The following is a 20,590-nucleotide window of genomic DNA, read 5'->3' on the forward strand; positions in this document are numbered from 1 at the left end:
TTATACTGGGGTGCAGCCTTTAGTGTCGTTATTATTATTAATTGTATTATATGTTATTGTGGGGATTGAAAATATTGCTCAAATTCTAGGATATATTAAAGCAGAGACCATAATATCCCTGGCATTTGTAACGGATGATAATTGGAGCAGTATGAAGCAAATGTATATCAGACTCCTGGGAGTGTCACTGTGACGTCACTTATATCTATAGTAATAATACAGGGACATGACTGAGGAGGTGAGGGGATCTGGGAGCGTCACAGTGACATCACTTTTAACCAATCTCTATCTGCTTCTCCATCTCTACCTCCTAAGGCTACCATCACTAAGCATAACATTGAGGCTATTGACACCACTTCCTTGTCCTCCCTGTTTGACTCTCTCCTCTTTCCTATTCTCTCTCTTTCCTGTCCAGAAGAAGCTACATCCCTATACAATGCATGCCTTACCTCTGCTCTTGACTCTGTCGCACCTCCAACCACTATTCACCCTTGCAGATCGACATCTCAGCCCTGGCACACCAAATGCACAAGATATCAGCAAAAATGCTCACGTACCGCTTAGCTACAGTGGAGGACTTCCTCTACTACAAATTTATGCTCTCATCCTCCTTTGCTGCCTTTACCTTCTTTAAACAATCTTACTTCAAAAACCTCATCTCCTCCCAATCCTCAAACCCTTGGCTCCTCTTTGCCACGGTCATCTCACTCTTCTGCCCACACCGCCTTAATGCCCCTCTTCACTTTCTGCTCTTGACTTTGCCACCTACTTCACTTCCAAAATTGACTCCATTCGTCAGGGCATAACATCCCATCAGAACCTGAGCAACCCCCCTCCTCCTTTTCCCGACCCCCCCTTCCCTCCTACCAACTCTGACATCTTTCTTCACTGTATCTAGAAAGGAAGTCATGGTCCTCATGCAGTCCTCACCCTCTGCCACCTCCCTATCTTGCCCATCTACTAAATCTCTCACTCTCATCAGGCACTGTCCCTTCTGCCTTCAAGCATGCACTTGTCTCCCCTATCCTTAAAAATCTACCCTTGATCCAACCAATCTCTCCAACTAAAACCCATCTCTCGCCTCCCTTTTGTCTCCAAACTCCTTGAGCATATTGTCTTCAACCACGTTACTGCCTGTCTTTCCGCCAATTTACTACTTGACCCATTCCAGTCTTGTTTCCGTCCTCTCCACGCCACTCAAACTGCCCTCACAAAAGTCTGCAATGACCTCTTTGCTACTAAATCCAGTGGTCACTACTCTCTACCTATTCTCTTAGACCTCTGTGCTGCATTTGACACTGTGGATCACCCTTTCCTGCAATTACTTTACTCCCTTGGTCTGCATGATACTGCTCTCTCCTGGCTGTCCTCCTACTTTTCTGATGGTTCCTTTTGTCTTTTCTTATGACTCCAACTCTCCCCACTTCCTCTAGCAGTCAGTGTCCCCGAGGTTCTATTCTGGACCTCTCCTTTTCTCTCTCTACACATCCTCTTTAGGTGAGCTCTTTAGCTCTTGACTTACAAGACTTACACTATCATCTCTACGCTAATGATACTCAAATCTACCTTTCCTCCCTGGATCTCTCCCCCAGCTGTCCTCGTATCTCCAGCTGTCTCTCTGCTATCTCTTCCTGAATGTCCCAGCGCTTTCTTAAACTTATGTCTAACACTGAGCTGATCATCTTCCCTCCCTCCTGCATAACTTCACCTCCCACAATTTAATTATCTATTGATGGCACTACTGTCTCCTCTAGCCCCCAAGTGCGCTGTATTGGAGTAATCGTTGACTCCTCCCTCTCCTTCAAACCACACATCTATTACCTCTCACAGTACTGCCATTTCCATCTCAAAAACCTTTTCAGGCTCAGATCCTGTAATCTAAATAACTTTAATATAAATAAATAGATTACATTTTAAAAAGCTATAAGGGCATTAAGCAATTTCCTCCTTCCTGTCACGCAGACAAAGTTTGGTGTCATTTAAACTCCATTCCTTACCACCTGGTAGTTTACAATTTGATTTTGATACATCTATCACATAGCTTCAAAATACGGTTTGTATTTGTATTTCCCAAACAAATGTTCCTCCTTCCTGCAAATACCATTCAGGATTCGTATATCACTCAAACCAGCTACATAAATAAATATAGGTTCCAAACCCATACCAATCCATACCACTTTACATATGGAGTAAGAAAACATACCGTGTGATTAGCGTCTTTGTCTAAGGAACTCACACGCCCAGCCATTACCGGCTGTGCCCTGTCCAGCATCAAAAGGTTTTTGTTATTCACCTGATCTGCTAGGAGAGGGCAATTAGCATCCCATTTCCTAGTCACAGAAGATAGGGGATCCTTATTCAGTCATATATAGTAAGTGCATGTTTCCCTGTAAAATACATGTGACCACATCTTAAATATAAATACATTTAAACATGCAATCCTACAATTGTACACAGAGCACTACATATCACATGTTAAAACACATAACTAAACATGCTTTTACAGAACATGACACCAAGCACCAATTCGTCCATTAAAATGGCGCTGGGCAGCTGAGGGTTAACCCCTTCAGCGCCGCGGCCCCGGGACACGTGGCTGAGGGGGGTCTCCGGCCACAGACATAACTGGGGAGGTAAGGGGATCTGGCAGTATTTACAGTGATATTGATGTCTCCCCCATTTTGCAGGGTTACACAGTAGTGAAGAAGACATCTGGTGAGTGTGAGACAACCAGCAGCCGTCACATTGTGTCAGGAGGACTGAGCAAAACCCAGAGCCCCATCTCGGTGCCTCCAACTCACTCACTGATACATGAGACATAATGACCAGAAGATCCTGGAACTTACCAATAAGATCACCCAGCTGCTGACTGGAGAGGTGACTGCTGGGAATGGGACATTATACAGTAACACCAGGGGATGTGTCTGGGTGGTGACTGGAGAGGTGACTGCTGGGAATGGGACATTATACAGTAATACCAGGGGTTATGTCTGGGTGATGACTAGAGAGGTGACTGCTGGGAATGGGACATTATACAGTAACACCAGGGGATGTGTCTGGGTGATGACTGGAGAGGTGACTGCTGGGTATGGGGCATTATACAGTAACACCAGGGGATGTGTCCGGTGGTGACTGGAGAGGTGTCTGCCGGGAATGGGACATTATACAGTAACACCAGGGGATGTGTCTGGGTGATGACAGGAGAGGTGACTGCTGGGAATGGGACATTATACAGTAACACCAGGGAATGTGTACGAGTGATGATTGGAGAGGTGACTGCTGGGAATGGGACATTATACAGTAACACCAGGGGATGTGTCTGGGTGATGACTGGAGAGGTGACTGCTGGGAATGGGACATTATACAGTAACACCAGGGGATGTGTCTGGGTGATGACTGGAGAGGTGACTGCTGGGAATGGGGCATTATACAGTAACACCAGGGGATGTGTCTGGGTGATGACTGTATCATTGTGTTTGTCAGGTTCCTATAAGGTGTGAGGATGTCACTGTCTATGTCTCCATGCAGGAAGGGGAGTATATAGAGGAACACAGGAGTCTGTACAAGGACGTGATGATGGAGAATCACCGGCCACTCACATCACTGGGTAAGAGGAGACTGTCATGTATTGTACAGGGGAGAGTATATATGGGGGCCTCCTATATACACACACATCATCTGATAATCACATATATACACTGTACTCAGTCACTGTGTGTCTCCTACAGATGGGGCCAGTAACAGATATACCCCAGAGAGATGTCCCCATCCTCTGTATTCCCAGGATTGTACAGAGGAGAATCACATGATCCCACAGGAGGATCAGGTAGGTGGGATTTAGGGTCTCCCCAATATACCAACAGACCACACAATATATGATCTGTAGAGGAGCTGTGTGTCTTATACACTGATGTTATACTTTTTCACCTCAGTTTAATCTGACTGTATGCAAATGTGTCATTATAGTATATTGTTTTTCTCTTGCGTCCTAAAGGATACTGGGCACTTTAAGAAATCAATAGTCTGTACTGGCTCCTCCCTCTATGCCCCTCCTACCAGACTCAGTTTAGAAAATGTGCCCAGAGGAGCCGGTCACGCTTTGGAGAGCTTCTGAAGAGTTTTCTACATTTATTTTTTCTGTTTGTTATTTTCAGACAGTGCTGTTTGGCATGTGTGTAAACTTCCACATAACAATGAAAGAGGAATGATTAAAGGCGACAAAGTAATCACAATATCAAATACAAATAAAAAACTAAATGAAATAAGATCATAAATTAATAAAATAATTTTCTCTTACGTCCTAGATGATGCTGGGGACACTGTAAGGACCATGGTGTATAGACGGGCTCTGCAGGAGACATGGGCACTATAAAGAACTTTCAGTACGGTGTGCCCAGAGGAGAATAGGTGCACTATAGGGGAGCTCTACTGAGTTTCTCTGATAAAATAATTTTGTTCGGTTTTTTATTTTCAGGGAGCACTGCTGGCAACAGGCTCCCTGCATCGTGGGACTGAGGAGAGAGAAGCAGACCTACTTAAGTGATAGGCTCTGCTTCTTAGGCTACTGGACACCATTAGCTCCAGAGGGAGTCGGAACGCTGGTTTCACCCCGCCGTTCATCCCGGAGCCGCGCCGCCGTCCTCCTCGCAGAGCCAGAAGATAGAAGCCTGGTGAGTATAAGAAGAAAAGAAGACTTCAGATCTTCGTTGAGGTAAGCGCGCAGTGGAAACGCTGCACGCCATTGCTCCCACACACTACACACACAGTACAGGCACTGATGGGTGCAGGGCGCAGGGGGGGCGCCCTGGGCAGCAATAAACGTAGGGAATGGTATATCGGGAGGCATTAGGCTGCGGAGGCAGTAAATGAAGAAATCCCCCGCCATTTTTTAGATGTTGAAGTGGGACCGAAGCCCGCCGCTGGAGCGGGCAGAGCTTGATTCCTCAGCACTAACAGCGCCATTTTTTTCCACAAAACGCTGCAGAGAAGCTGGCTCCCCGGACTCTCCCCTGCTGAACTCGGTGACAGACTGGAAAAGAGGGGGGGGGGGGTCATTTTCAAGGCGCAGTGAGTGTATTACACATTGATTGGTAATAAAAGCGCTATCAGGGTTATTTTCCAGTATCTGTAGGCGCTGAGTGTGTGCTGGCATTCTCTCTCTCTGTCTCTCCAAAGGGCCTTGTTGGGGAATTGACCCCTTATAGATATATCCCTGTGTGTGTGGGGGTGTTGGTACGTGCGTGTCGGCATGTCTGAGGCGGAAGGCTCATCCAAGGAGAAGGTGGAGCGAATGAGTGGTGTGTCTCCGTCGGCAACGCCGGCTCATGAATGGATGGACATGTGGCATATGTTAAATGCAAGTGTGGCCTCATTACATAAGAGACTGGACCTGGCAGAGTTCAGGGAAAAAGCTGGGGGTCAATCCACGGATTGGGCTGGGTCACAGAGCCTGTTGGGGTCTCAAAAACGTCCCCTTTCCCAAATAATTGACACTGATACCGACACGGATTCTGATTCCAGTGTCTATTACGATGATGCATCGTGGGACTGAGGAGAGAGAAGCAGACCCACTTAAGTGATAGGCTCTGCTTCTAAGGCTACTGGGTGGCAAAGGGTATTCAGTGTATGATTATTGCAGTGAAAGAGGTTTTGCATATCACAGATGACCCCTCTGTCCCTGACACGAGGGTGCGCATGTATAAGGAGAAGAAACCTGAGGTAACCTTTCCCCCTTCTCATGAGCTGAACAAGTTGTTTGAAAAAGCTTGGGAAACTCCAGATAAAAAACTGCAGATTCCCAAAAGGATTCTTATGGCGTATCCTTTTCCAGCTCAGGACAGGGTGCGTTGGGATCCTCTCCCAGGGTGGACAAGACTTTGACGCGCCTGTCCAAGAAAGTGGTGCTACAGTCTCCGGACACGGCAGCCCTCAAGGATCCTGCTGATCGCCGACAGGAGACTACTTTAAAGTCTATTTATGCGCATACAGGTGTTTTGCTCAGACCGGCAATAGCATTGGCATGGGTATGTAGCGCAGTTGCAGCATGGACAGATACCTTGTCAGAGGGCCTGGATACCCTGGACAGGGATACTATTTTATTAACATTAGCCCACATTAAAGACACAGTCTTATTTATGAGGGGCACTCAAAGAGACGTTGGACTGCTGGGTTCCAGAGCCAATGCGATGGCTATTTCTGCGAGGCGAGCTCTATGGACCCGCCAATGGACGGGTGACTCAGACTCCAAGAAACATATGGAGGTTTTACCTTACAAGGGTGAAGTAATGTTTGGGGAGGTGCTCGCGGACCTGGTTGCCACAGGCACCGCGGGTAAATGTACATTTTTACCTTTTGTTCCCCAACAGCAAAAGAAAACTCCACATTATCAAATGCATTCCTTTCGGTCGCATAAGACCAGAAGAGGTCGGGGCTCCTCTTTCCTTGCCAGAGGTAAGGGTAAAGGGAAAAGAACACCTGCGTTGGCTAGCTCCCAGGAGCAAAAGTCCTCCCCGGCTTCTACAAAATCCACCACATGACGCTGGGGCTCCCCAAAGGGAGTCCGCACCGGTGGGTGCACGTCTTTGACTTTTCAGCCAAATCTGGGTTGTTTCAGAAGTGGATCCTTGGGCAATCGAAATTGTTTCCCAGGGCTACAAGCAGGAATTCGAAGAGGTGCCCCCCTGCCGATTTTTCAAGTCAGCCTTACCAGCTTCACCACCGGAAAGGGAGGTGGTGTTAGCTGCAATTCAAAAGCTGTGTCAACAGCAAGTGGTGGTCAAGGTTCCCCTGGTTCAACAGGGAAAAGGGTATTATTCAACCCTGTTTGTGGTCCCGAAGCCGGATGGTTTGGTCAGACCCATTTTAAATCTGAAATCCCTAAACCTATACTTAAAAAAGTTCAAATTTAAGATGGAATCGCTCCGAGCGGCCTGGAAGGGGTTTTTTTTATGGTGTCATTAGACATAAAGGATGCATACCTTCATGTCCCCATATACCCTCCTCATCAGGAATACCTGAGATTCGCTGTACTGGACTGTCATTACCAGTTTCAGACGTTGCCGTTTGGGTTTTCCACGGCCCCGAGAATTTTCACCAAGGTTATGGCAGAGATGATGGTGCTCCTGCGTAGGCAGGGAGTCACAATTATCCCATACTTGGACGACCTCCTGATAAAGGCGAGATCGAGAGACAAATTGCTGGAGAGCATGTCTCTCTCCTTGAAGGTGCTGCAACAGCACGGTTGGATTCTCAATCTGCCAAAGTCAAAACTGGTTCCAACGACTCGGCTATCTTTCCTAGGCATGATTCTGGACACGGGACAAAAGCGGGTTTTTCTCCCATTGGAAAAAGCCCAGGATCTCCAAAACATGGTCAGAGACCTGCTAAAACCAAAAAGAGTGTCTGTTCATCAATGCACTCGAGTTCTTGGGAAAATGGTGGCAGCCTACGAGGCCATCCCCTTCGCCAGGTTTCATGCGAGGACTTTTCAGTGGGACCTTCTGGGCAAGTGGTCCGGCTCTCATCTACAAATACATAATAGAAAATACATACATACATAGAAAATAACCCTGTCCCCCAGGGCCAGGGTGTCTCTCCTGTGGTGGCTGCAGAGTGCTCACCTTCTAGAGGGTCGCAGGTTCGGCATTCAAGACTGGGTTCTGGTGACCACGTACGCGAGCCTCCAAGATGGGGAGCAGTCACACAAGGAAGAAATTTTCAAGGATTATGGTCTAGCCAGGAGGCTTGCCTACACATCAACATACTGGAATTGAGGGCCATATACAACGGCCTGCAACAAGCGGAGACTCTTCTTCGGGTCCTCCCGGTTCTGATCCAATCAGACAACGTCACAGCCGTGGCTCATGTAAACCGCCAAGGCGGGACAAGGAGCAGAGTGGCGATGGCGGAAGCCACCAGGATTCTTCGCTGCGCAGAAAATCATGTAAGCACTCTGACAGCAGTCTTCTTTCCGGGAGTGGACAACTGGGAAGCAGACTTCCTCAGCAGACACGATCTACATCCAGGAGAGTGGGGACTTCATCAAGAAGTTTTTGCAGAGATAACGGGTCTTTGGGAAATTCCTCAAATAGACATGATGGCGTCACGCCTCAACAAGAAGCTTTTGAGGTATTGTGCCAGGTCAAGGGACCCTCAAGCAGTAGCAGTAGACGCCCTAGTGACACCATGGGTATTTCAGTCGGTCTATGTGTTTCCTCCTCTTTCTCTCATCTCAAAGATATTGAGACTCATAAGACTAAAGAGAGTACAGGCAATACTCATTGTCCCAGATTGGCTTCGAAGGGCCTGGTACTCAGATCTTCAGGAAATGCCCTCAGAAGACCCGTGGCCTCTTCCTCTCAGGGAGGACCTGTTACAGCAGGGGCCATGTGTGTTCCAAGACTTACTGCGGTTATGTTTGACGGCATGGCGGTTGAACACCAGATCCTAGCTGAGAGAGGTATTCCGGAGGAAGTCATCCCTACTCTCATCAAGGCTAGGAAGGAGGTGACGGCTAAGCATTATCACCGTATCTGGAGGAAGTATGTATCTTGGTGTGAAGCCAAGAATGCTCCTGCGGAAGATTTCCATTTGGGCCGATTTCTTCACTTTCTACAGACACGAGTGGATATGGGCCTGAAGTTAGGGCCGAAATCTGTACCTTAATGGAGCCTATCTGTCTTCTTTCAGAGGGAATTGGCTTCTCTTCCAGAAGTCGAGACGTTTTTGAAGGGAGTGCTGCACATCCAGCCCCCCTTTGTGCCTCCAGTGGCACCGTGGGACCTTAACGTGGTCTTAAAATTCCTGAGTTCTCACTGGTTTGAACCTCTTCAAACAGTTGAATTAAAATTTGTCACGTGGAAGGTGGTCATGTTATTGGCCTTGGCATCTGTAAGGTGGGTGTCCGAATTGGCGGCCTTGTCCCACAAGAGCCCCTATTTGATTTTCCATGTGGATAGAGCTGAGTTGAGGATGCGTCCTCAATTTTTGCCGAAGATGGTTTCTTCTTTTCATATGAACCAACCTATTGTGGTGCCTGTGGCTACGGGGGACTGGGAGGACTCCAAGTCCCTGGATGTAGTCAGGGCCTTAAAGATTTATGTAGCCAGTACGGCTAGGGTTAGGAAAACAGAGGCTCTGTTTGTCCTGTATGTAGCCAACAAGGTTGGCACTCCTGCTTCTAAGCAGACTATTGCTTGCTGGATCTGTAACACGATTCAGCAGGCTCATTCTACGGCTGGATTGTCGTTACCAAATTCCGTAAAGGCCCATTCCACTAGGAAGGTGGGCTCTTCTTGGGCGGCTGCCCGAGGCGTCTCGGCATTACAGCTTTACAGAGAAGCAACTTGGTCGGGTTCAAACACCTTTGCAAAATTCTACAAGTTTGATACCCTGGCTGAGGAGGACCTTGCGTTTGCTCAGTCGGTGCTGCAGAGTCATCCGCACTCTCCCGCCCGGTTTGGAGCTTTGGTATAAACCCCATGGTCCTTACGGAGCCCCCAGCATCCTCTAGGACATAAGAGAAAATGAGATTTTAAACCTATTGGTAAATCTTTTTCTCCTAGTCCGTAGAGGATGCTGGGCGCCCGTCCCAGTGCGGACTAAATCTGCAAGATTTGTATATAGTTGTTGCATTCATAAGGGTTATGTTGCAGTTGGGATCGGTCTTTGACTGATGCTGTTTTTTGTTCATACTGTTGACTGGTTGTGTATATTCCAGGTAATATGGTATGATTGGTGTGGGCTGGTATGAATCTTGCCCTTAGGTTTACAAAATCCTTTCCTCATATTGTCCATCTCCTCTGGGCACAGTTTTTTCTAACTGAGGTCTGGAGGAGGGGCATAGAGGGAGGAGCCAGTGCATACCCATACTGAAAGTTCTTTATAGTGTCCATGTCTCCTGCGGAGCCCGTCTATACCCCATGGTCCTTACGGAGTCCCTAGCATCCTCTATGGACTAGGAGAAAAAGATTTAGCGGTAGTTTTAAAATCTTATTATTACAATACGGTAGGTATTTCAGAGAGTCCTCAGATCATCAAGTCGTGCTCCAAATGTCCACAGAGAATATGCAAAAAAATGAAATAAGAGTCCAATGTGTAGTGATGTTTAAACAAATCTGTTTCGGTGATGTCCAGAAATGGAAACCTGGTGTGAAGATAAACTGGATAGGAGAGAAGGATAAAATCTCGCCAACAATCCAAGTACAGAATGACGCGTACCGAAACTCACATAGACAGAAATTGGGGAATTACATATAATGGTATCTTTATGTAGAGCTTTCACAATTGTTCATATAGGTACTGCGTACCCCACTCACGTGTGTTAATAAAATTTCAAAATAAAATACAAGCTGGTCAAGCCTGTCACTGTGAGGTGCCTACCAGGGCATAGGGAGAAGATGAAAACAAAAAACTCCAATACAAGTGGGAAATCCGGAATACCCACTGTGTGTATATGGCCCCGGTGTACCTTATCAGTGAAAGAGATTACGTAAACTTCCAAAAAGGTTCAAAATAGTCCAATCTCAGCTTGCACCAACGCCGTTTCGACCGAATAGGTCTTTTTCAAGGTGTGCAAAAAGACCTATTCGTTGGTGCAAACTGAGAGATTGGACTATTTTGAACCTTTTTGCAAGTTTACGTCATGAACTTTTATTAATTAAAATGCATATTTTTCCAAAAATCAACTGAATCGGCTGCTTATTTAAAGATACCTTTATACGCAGAAAGATCACTTCTGACACGTGAGTGGGGTACGCAGCTCAAGATGAAATCCTCAGCTACTTTTCCTGCATCAAAAGAGTCACATTTTCTGTTTGAAGTAACTTGGGTAAATCCAGTGAAAAAGTTTCAGATCACTAAGAGGTTGCTCATTTCCTTCCCTTTCCCTCAGGAGCATGGGATGAAATGGGAAAACCCACCGATCATAGACGCATCTGTATCTTGATTGTCACGTAAAATTATTTTACCTGTCCCAGGCGCAGCCTCCTTAAAAGACACAGCTGACCGCAAGATTGAAACTCTCAAATCCCTGTACACAGCTGCGGGGGTGGCCCAGAGACCCACTATTGCTTGTGCATGGATCAGTAGGGCCATTGCAAAATGGTCAGGTAACCGAATTGATTATTTGGATTCTCTACACAGGGGAGAGATCGTTTTGCTCCTGCAACATATACAAGACTCTGCGAATTATATGGTGGAGGCCATGAATGAAATAGGCCTGCTCACTGCACACGTCACTGCCATGGCAGTGTCACCATGCAGAGGCTTATGGATACGCCAGTGAACTGCGGACGCAGATTCCAGGAAAGGCGTGGAGAGCCTACCTTTCACAGGTGAGATCTTGTTTGGAGATATCCAAGGCAACTGCGGGTAAGTCTGCATATCTTCCATCCGCAGCACCCAGCTGGGAAGTCCTCCTCTGCTCCAACGTTGCAGTCCTTTCGGACAGCCAAATGTAAGAATAAATCCAGGGGTTCCTCTACAGCCTTCAGAGGTGCTAGAGGTAAACCCAGAAAACCGGCATCTGCAGGTTCACAGGAACATACCTCCGTTTCTGCTTCCTCTAAGCCTTCTGCATGACGGTGGACCACACTGCCTGGAAGACTGGCAGATAGGAACCCGATTGATATGGGAAACATCACGCCAGGATCCCTGGGTCAAAGATCTTATCGCCCAAGGATACAGACTGGGGTTTCAGGAACTCCCACCTCACAGATTCTTCGAATCGGGCTTAACCGCTTCTCCAGAAGCAAGTATGACTTTACAGGCAGCAATTCAAAAACTGGTACTGACTCAGGTCATTGTTCCAGTTCCACTTCAACTGCAAAACAAGGGTTATTATTCAAACCTGTTTGTGGTACCGAAACCGGACGGTTCGGTAAGGCCCATTTTAAACCTCAAGTCACTGAACCCGTACTTACGGGTGTTCAAATTCAAGATTGAGTCTCTGAGAGCGGTGATCTCTGGTATGGAAGAAGGGGATTTCCTGGTGTCCCTGGATATCCTGGTGTCTCTGGATATATTCTGATTTGGCCGCCTCATCAGGCTTCTCTAAAGATTGCATTACAGGACTGTCACTGCCAGTTCCAGGCCCTGACATTTGGCCTCTCCACGGCACCGAGGGTGTTCACCAAGGTAATGGCAGAGATGAGGTTTCTCCTCCGCAAGCAAGGAGTGAACATAATACTTTACCTGGACGGCCTGCTGATAAAAGCGCCATCCATGGAGAGGTTGTTGGACAGCATTGCCCTCTCAACCCGACTACTCCAGGACCATGGGTGGATTCTGAACCTACCAAAATCCCACCTGGAACCAACACGAAGGCTTCCGTTCCTGGGGATGATACTGGATACGGAGGAACAAGGTATTACTTCCGTTGGAAAAGGCATTGGTAATCCAGTCAGTGGTGCGGGATGTTGTAAAACCAAACTGGATATGCATTCGCCTTCTGGGGAAGACGGTAACCTCTTACGAGGCTCTGCAATACGGAAGGTTTCATGCAAGGCCCTTCCAGCTGGATCTGTTGAACAAATGGTCCGGATCGCATCTTCACATGCACCAGAGGATACGTCTGTCGCCAAAAGCCATGATTTCTCTTCTGTGGTGGCTTCAGACTTCTCACCTGACCGAGGGTCAAAGGTTCGGGATTCAAAATTGGATTCTGCTAACCACAGACTCAAGCCTCCGAGGTTGGGGAGTAGTCATCCAAGGGAAACAGTTCCAAGGAAAATGGTCAAGTCAACCAACCAATATTCTGGAACTAAGGGCCATATAAGACGCCCTTCTACTAGCATCGCATCTTCTTTAAAATCACGCCATTCAGGTTCAATCGGACAATGTAACGGCAGTAAGGTACATAAACCGACGGGGTGGAACAAAGAGCAGAGCAGCAATGTCGGAGGTAACAAATTCTCCTCTGGCCAGAAAGACACGCGGTGGAGCTGTCGGCGATCTTCATTCCAGGAGTAGACAACTGGGAAGCGGACTTCCTCAGCAGTAACGACCTCCACCTGGGAGAGTGGGGCCTTCACCCGCAGGTGTTTGAGTTCTTAACACGTCGGTGGGGAATTCCACAAATAGCCATGATGGCCTTTCGTCTCAATAAGAAGCTAAAGCGGTATTGTTCCAGGTCAAGGGACCCACAAGCAGTGGCGGTGGATGTTTTGGTGACTCCATGGGTCTACCATTTGATTTATGTGTTTTCACCTCTCCCACTGATCCCAAGAATTCTCAAAGAATAAAAAGGGGAAAAGGTTCAAGCAATTCTCTTTGCTGCGGATTGGCCATGAAGGGCCTGGTACGCAGATCTACTGGAGATGCTCCTAGAGGACCCGTGGCCGCTACCTCTTCGAGAGGATCTTCTACAACAGGGGCCATTCGTCTATCAAGACTTACCACTGCTACGTTTGATGGAATAGAAGTTGAGCGTCAGATTTTAGCCCGGAAAGGCATTCCGAACAAGGTCATTCCAACCCTGATCCAAGCCAGGAAAAGGGTAACGTCTAAACATTACCACCGTATTTGGAAAAAATTTGTCTCGTAGTGTGAAAACAGGAAATTTCCTGCTGTGGAATTTCAACTGGGACGGTTTCTCCTTTTTCTGTAGTCGGCTGTGGATGTGGGCCTACGTTTGGGCTGCTTGAAGGTCCAGATTTCGGCCTTATCCATTTTCTGCCAGAAGCAATTGGCTTCCCTCCCTGAGGTTCAGACGTTCTTGAAGTGGGTTCTGCACATCCAACCACTCTTTGTGCCTCCCACGGCACCTTGGGATCTGAACGTGGTGTTGCAGTTCCTACAACTGGAATGGTTTGAGCCTTTACAGGAGGTTGACGTTAAGTTTCTTACGTGGAAGACTGTTCCACTATTGGCCTTAGCTTCTGCACGACGTGTGTCCGAACTAGGGGTGTTGTCTCACAAAAGCCCCTATTTGGTTTTTCATGAAGATAGAGCTGAACTCAGCAATTTCTTCCTGAGGTGGTGTCTGCATTTCATATCAACCAACCTATTGTGGTTCTGGTGCTTACTGACACCTCTGCTACCTCAAAGTCCTTGGATGTTGTGAGGGCTTTGAAGATGTACGTGAAGCTCGCTGTTTGCTTTATAGCAGGACCCCAATTTTCTTGGGATCATAGAGAACAGTCTATTGCTCCCTGGATCAGGCTTGCTATCCAGCATGCTTATTCATCTTCAGGATTGCAGGTTCCTAAAGTACAAGCCCACTCTACTAGGTCGGTGGGTTCTTCCTGGGTGACTGGCCGGGGTGTCTTGGCTTTGCATCTTTGCATCTGAGGACCTTCAGTTTGGTCAATCAGTTCTGCGGAAACCTCAGGACTCTCCCACCTGGTATGGGAGCTTTGGTACATCCCCATGGTACTAATGTGGACCCCAGTATCCTCTAGGACATAAGAGAAGATATGATTTTATTTACCTACCGGTAAATCCTTTTCTCGTAGTCCGTAGAGAATACTGGGCAGCCAGCCCAGTGCTTCGTGTGTCCTGCACTGTTACTTGGTTAAGTAATGTTGTTGGTTCAGCTGTTGCTGTTCCTGTTCAGTTTTGGTTAGCATGGCTTTCCTCTCGTTTTTGTGTTTTGGTTCGAATCTCACCACTGTTCTGTTACATCCTTCCTCTGGATATGTCCGTCTCCTCGGGCACAGTTTCTAGACTGAGTCTGGTCGGAGGGGCATAGAGGGAGGAGCAAGTACACACTGTTGATTTCTTAAAGTGCCCAAGGCTCCTAGTGGGCCAGTCTATACCCCATGGTACTAATGTGGACCCCAGTATCCTCTATGGACTACGAGAAGGATTTACCGGTAGGTAATTAAAATCCTCATTTTTTATTTATTTTTTGTCGTTTTTTTTTTAGGTAGAACTTCTGTCTGATATTAAAACGGAAGACATAGAAGGAGAAGAAGTGACTGATATAAAGGAAGAAGATACAGAGGGAGATGAAGAGATGTATGTGACTGATATAAAGGAAGAAGATATAGAGGGAGAAGAAGAGACTTATCTGAGGGGTGATCAGCAGTGTAAGGAGGAGGAGATCCCTACAGATATCAGCACAGGTGAGTAATAAACACAAATTACAGAAAAGAGTCACATATTCTCCTTGCTTAGTCACTACAACAATCCCTTATACTACACCCTCATCTGTCAGTACAAACTAATGAGGATTATGTATTTTCTCAGTAAGGGAGTCAAGAGCCATCAGTCCCTATTATGCTCCTGCTCTCCCCTTCACATCATGTCACTGTGAGATCAGCCCAGAGATATGACCAGTCTCCTCCCCACACTCTCTGGTGTATCTCATACATAAGGAGCCATCAGCCCCTATTATACTCCTGCTCTCCCCCTCACATCATGTCACTGTGAGATCAGCCCAGAGATATGACCAGTCTCCTCCCCACACTCTCTGGTGTATCTCATACATAAGGAGCCATCAGCCCCTATTATACTCCTGCTCTCCCCCTCACATCATGTCACTGTGTGTTACCAGCCCAGAGATATGACCAGTCTCCTCCCCACACTCTCTGGTGTATCTCATACATAAGGAGCCATCAGCCCCTATTATACTCCTGCTCTCCCCCTCACATCATGTCACTGTGTGGTACCTATGTTTTCTCCTGCAGGGTCCACAGTAGTCTCCACAGGATATACTTTGGGATATGAGGTAGCGTCAGCACCAACGATCAAAAGCTTTCAGCCTCCCAGAATGCAACAGGCCAGTCTCCTATATCCCCACCTCCTGGCTCAGGCAATTCAGTTTTTCTCTGACGTCCTAGTGGATGCTGGGAACTCCGTAAGGACCATGGGGAATAGACGGGCTCCACAGGAGACTGGGCACTCTAAAGAAAGATTAGGTACTATCTGGTGTGCACTGGCTCCTCCCTCTATGCCCTTCCTCCCAGTTAGAATCTGTGCCCGGCCAGAGCTGGGTGCTCCTAGTGGGCTCTCCTGAGCCTGCTAGTTAAAGAAAGTATTTGTTAGGTTTTTTATTTTCAGTGAGCTTCTGCTGGCAACAGACTCACCGCTACGTGGGACCGAGGGGAGAGAAGCAAACGTACCTGTTCACAGCTAGGTTGCGCTTCTCAGGCTACTGGACACCATTAGCTCCAGAGGGTTCGAACACAGGCAGCTGTCCTCGATCGTCCGTTCCCGGAGCCGCGCCGCCATCCCCCTCGCAGAGCCAGAAGAACAGAAGCTTGAGAACGGCGAAATCAGCGGCTGAAGACTCCTGTCTTCATTTAAGGTAGCGCACAGCACCGCAGCTGTGCGCCATTGCTCCCACAGCACACCACACACTCCGGTCACTGTAGGGTGCAGGGCGCTGGGGGGGGGGGGCTCCCTGGGCAGCAATTGAAGTACCTTTTGGCAGAAACTACATATATACAGTCAGGCACTGTATATATGTAAAATCCCCCACCATTTTTTACCACAGAAAGCGGGACAGAAGCCCGCCGCTGAGGGGGCGGGGCCTTCTTCCTCAGCACACCAGCGCCATTTTTTCTTCACAGCTCCACTGGAAGGACGCTCCCCAGGCTCTCCCCTGCAGTATCCTGGTACCAGAAGGGTAAAAAGAGAGGGGGAGCACATAAATTTAGGCTCAAAAGTTATATATTCGGCAGCTATTGGGTAATCACTTGTTGTAGTGTGTATCCCTGAGTTATATAGCGCTGTGGTGTGTGCTGGCATACTCTCTCTCTGTCTCCCCAAAAGCCTTTGTGGGGTCCTGTCCTCAGTCAGAGCATTCCCTGTGTGTGTGCTGTGTGTCGGTACAGCTGTGTCGACATGTTTGATGAGGAAGGTTTTGTGGAGGCGGAGCAAGTGCAGATAAATGTGGTGTCGCCGCCGTCGGTGCCGACACCTGATTGGATGGATATGTGGAAGGTCTTAAATGACAATGTAAACTCATTACATAAAAGGTTTGATGACGTTACAGCCGGGCTCTCAACCCGGGCCTTCCCAGGCGAATCAGAGGCCGTCAGGGTCTCAAAAACGCCCACTATCGCAGTTGGTTGACACAGATGCCGACACAGAGTCCGACTCCAGTGTCGATGATGATGAGGCACAATTACACCCTAAGATGACCAAGGCCATCCGCTACATGATAATTGCAATGAAAAATGTATTGCACATTTCAGAGGTTAACCCTGTCCTTGACAAGAGGGTACATATGTTTGGGGAGAAAAAGCAGGCAGTGACTTTTCCCCCATCACATGAATTAAATGAGTTATGTGAAGAAGCGTGGAGCTCCCCTGATAAGAAGGTAGTAATTCCCAAAAGATTGCTGCTGGCGTACCCTTTCCCGCCGACGGATAGGTTACGTTGGGAATCCTCCCCTAGGGTAGACAAGGCCCTGACACGCTTATCTAAGAAGGTGGCCCTGCCGTCTCAGGATATGGCCACCCTGAAGGAGCCTGCGGATAGGAAGCAGGAAGCTATTTTGAAGTCAGTGTAAACACACTCTGGTACTCTACTGAGGCCAGCTATTGCTTCAGCCTGGATGTGTAGTGCTGTAGCAGCATAGACAGATACTCTGTCGGAGGAGATGGATACCCTGGACAGGGATACCGTCTTGCTTACCCTGGGCCATATTAAAGACGTAGTCTTATATATGCGGGATGCCCAGAGGGACATTTGTCTGCTGGGCTCTAGAATTAATGCAATGTCCATTTCTGCCAGGAGGGTCTTATGGACTCGGCAATGGACAGGGGATGCCGACTCTAAAAAACACATGGAGGTTTTGCCTTATAAGGGTGAGGAATTGTTTGGGGGCGGTCTCTCGGACCTAGTATCCACAGCGACAGCTGGAAAGTCGACTTTCTTGCCTCAGGTTTCCTCACAGCCTACGAAAGCACTGTATTATCAAATGCAGTCCTTTCGTTCTCAGAGAAGCAAGAAGGTCAGAGGTGCATCCTTTCTTGCAGAGGCAGGGGTAGAGGAAAGAAACTGCACCATGCAGCCATTTCCCAGGAACAGAAGTCCTCCCCGGCTTCCACTAAGTCCACCGCATGACGCTGGGGCTCCACAGGCGGAGCCAGGAGCGGTGGGGGTGCGTCTCCGAAACTTCAGCGACCAGTGGGTTCGCTCACAGGTGGATCCTTGGGCTATACAGATTGTATCTGTCAGCAGTGTTCATTCCAGGAGTGGACAACTGGGAAGCAGACTTCCTCAGCAGACACGACCTCCACTCGGGAGAGTGGGGACTTCATCAAGAAGTCTTCAGATTGCAAATCGATGGGAACTGCCATAGGTGGACATGATGGCGTCCCGCCTCAACAAAAAGCTAAAAAGATATTGCGCCAGGTCAAGGGACCCTCAGGCGATAGCTGTGGATGCGCTAGTGACACCGTGGGTGTTCCAGTCGGTCTATGTGTTTCCTCCTCTTCCTCTCATATCCAAGGTACTGAGAATAGTAAGAAAAAGAGGAGTGAGAACAATACTCATCGTTCCGGATTGGCCAAGACGGACTTGGTACCCAGAACTACAAGAGATGATCACAGAGGACCCATGGCCTCTGCCTCTCAGACAGGACCTGTTGCAACAGGGGCCATGTCTGTTCCAAGACTTACCGCGGCTGCGTTTGACGGCATGGCGGTTGAACGCCGGATCCTAGCGGAAAAGGGCATCCCGGATGAAGTGATTCCTACGCTGATAAGAGCTAGGAAGGATGTGACAGCAAAGCATTATCACCGCATATGGCGAAAATATGTTGCTTGGTGTGAGGCCAGGAAGGCCCCTACACAGGAATTCCAGCTGGGACGATTTCTGCACTTCCTACAGTCAGGGGTGACTATGGTCCTCAAATTAGGGTCCATAAAGGTCCAGATCTCGGCCCTATCCATTTTCTTAAAAAAAGAACTGGCTTCACTGCCTGAGGTTCAGATGTTTGTAAAGGGAGTGCTGCATATTCAGCCTCCTTTTGTGCCACCAGTGGCACCTTGGGATCTTACCGTTGTGTTGGATTTCCTGAAATCCCACTGGTTTGAGCCACTTGAGACCGTGGAGCTAAAATATCTCACGTGGAAAGTGGTCATGCTGTTGGCCTTAGCATCGGCTAGGCGGGTGTCGGAATTGGCGGCTTTGTCATGTAAAAGCCCCTATCTGATATTCCATATGGACAGGGCAGAATTGCGGACTCGTCCCCAATTTCTCCCTAGGGTGGTATCATTGTTTCATTTGAACCAACCTATTGTGGTGCCTGCGGCTACTCGGGACTTGGAGGATTCCAAGTTGCTTGACGTAGTCAGGGCTTTGAAAATATATGTTTCCAGAACGGCTGGAGTCAGGAAGTCTGACTCACTGTTTATTCTGTATGCACCCAACAAGCTGGGTGCTCCTGCTTCGAAGCAGACTATTGCTCGCTGGATCTGTAGCACGATTCAGCTGGCTCACTCTGCGGCTGGATTGCCGCATCCAAAGTCAGTGAAAGCCCATTCCACAAGGAAAGTGGGCTCTTCTTGGGCAGCTGCCCGAGGGGTCTCGGCGTTACAGCTTTGCCGAGCTGCTACTTGGTCGGGTTCAAACACATTTGCTAAGTTCTACAAGTTTGATACCCTGGCTGAGGAGGACCTTGTGTTTGCTCATGCGGTGCTGCAGAGTCATCCGCACTCTCCCGCCCGTTTGGGAGCTTTGGTATAATCCCCATGGTCCTTACGGAGTTCCCAGCATCCACTAGGACGTCAGAGAAAATAAGAATTTACTCACCGGTAAATCTATTTCTCGTAGTCCGTAGTGGATGCTGGGCGCCCGTCCCAAGTGCGGACTTCTTCTGCAATACGTGTATATAGTTATTGCTTAATAAAGGGTTATTGTTATGAGCCATACATTTCATGAGGCTCAGTTGTTGTACATACTGTTAACTGGGTATGGTTATCACAAGTTGTACGGTGTGATTGGTGTGGCTGGTATGAGTCTTACCCTGGATTCCATAATCCTTTCCTTGTAATGTCAGCTCTTCCGGGCACAGTTTCCTTAACTGAGGTATGGAGGAGGGGCATAGAGGAAGGTGCCACTGCACACCAGATAGTACCTAATCTTTCTTTAGAGTGCCCAGTCTCCTGCAGAGCCCGTCTATTCCCCATGGTCCTTACGGAGTTCCCAGCATCCACTACGGACTACGAGAAATAGAATTACCGGTGAGTAAATTCTTATTTTTTTTGTTGGTGAGGCGGGAGCCGGACCACTATCTTTGGGCTGCTGATTTTGGTAGCCATAAGCTTGTTATTTCATTTATTTTGTAGTCTTAAGTTTTTTGAGCAAGTTCTCTAAAAAAGCATCTTACACGCACCTTAGAGTCGCACCAACAACTTCCCGCCGGGTCGCGACAACGCTTATCCACAGATACAGTGCTGTTTCGGCGGGCATCTGTGTAGGATGTACTAGCAAGTCCAGCTGACTTTACCAGGCTGTGGCCGGAGCACATGAAGAAGTTAAGGCGTCAATTCCGCTTAGCAGGGGAGACGCGAGATAATGCCGCACTGTTTTCAGGATGGAGACTACCAAACTATTGCTTCTGTTTCTTTTGCTGTGCGACTAAATATGTTAAATATCCTATATAAGGTAATACAGTAAATATGTTTCGCCAACA

The 20,590-nt window shown here is 48.0% G+C and overlaps 2 protein-coding genes across 2 annotated transcripts in view; both read left to right on the forward strand.

Moving 5' to 3' along the window:
- LOC134983116 (zinc finger protein OZF-like) overlaps window positions 1-20,590 on the forward strand; it is a 294,499-nt gene that overhangs the window by 121,216 nt on the left and 152,693 nt on the right. The window lies entirely within an intron of this gene.
- The window catches only part of LOC134983132 (gastrula zinc finger protein XlCGF66.1-like), a 71,143-nt gene that overhangs the window by 16,692 nt on the left and 33,861 nt on the right, over window positions 1-20,590 (forward strand). The window contains exons 2-5 of the mRNA XM_063948865.1: window positions 2,688-2,877; window positions 3,484-3,607; window positions 3,729-3,826; window positions 14,867-15,065. Coding sequence (XP_063804935.1) covers window positions 2,812-2,877; window positions 3,484-3,607; window positions 3,729-3,826; window positions 14,867-15,065 — 487 coding nt within the window. The 5' untranslated portion in view covers window positions 2,688-2,811. The remainder of the gene's footprint in view (window positions 1-2,687; window positions 2,878-3,483; window positions 3,608-3,728; window positions 3,827-14,866; window positions 15,066-20,590) is intronic.

Source organism: Pseudophryne corroboree (genome assembly GCF_028390025.1).
Source record: "Pseudophryne corroboree isolate aPseCor3 chromosome 3 unlocalized genomic scaffold, aPseCor3.hap2 SUPER_3_unloc_1, whole genome shotgun sequence".
NCBI classification, from domain to species: Eukaryota; Metazoa; Chordata; class Amphibia; order Anura; family Myobatrachidae; genus Pseudophryne; species Pseudophryne corroboree.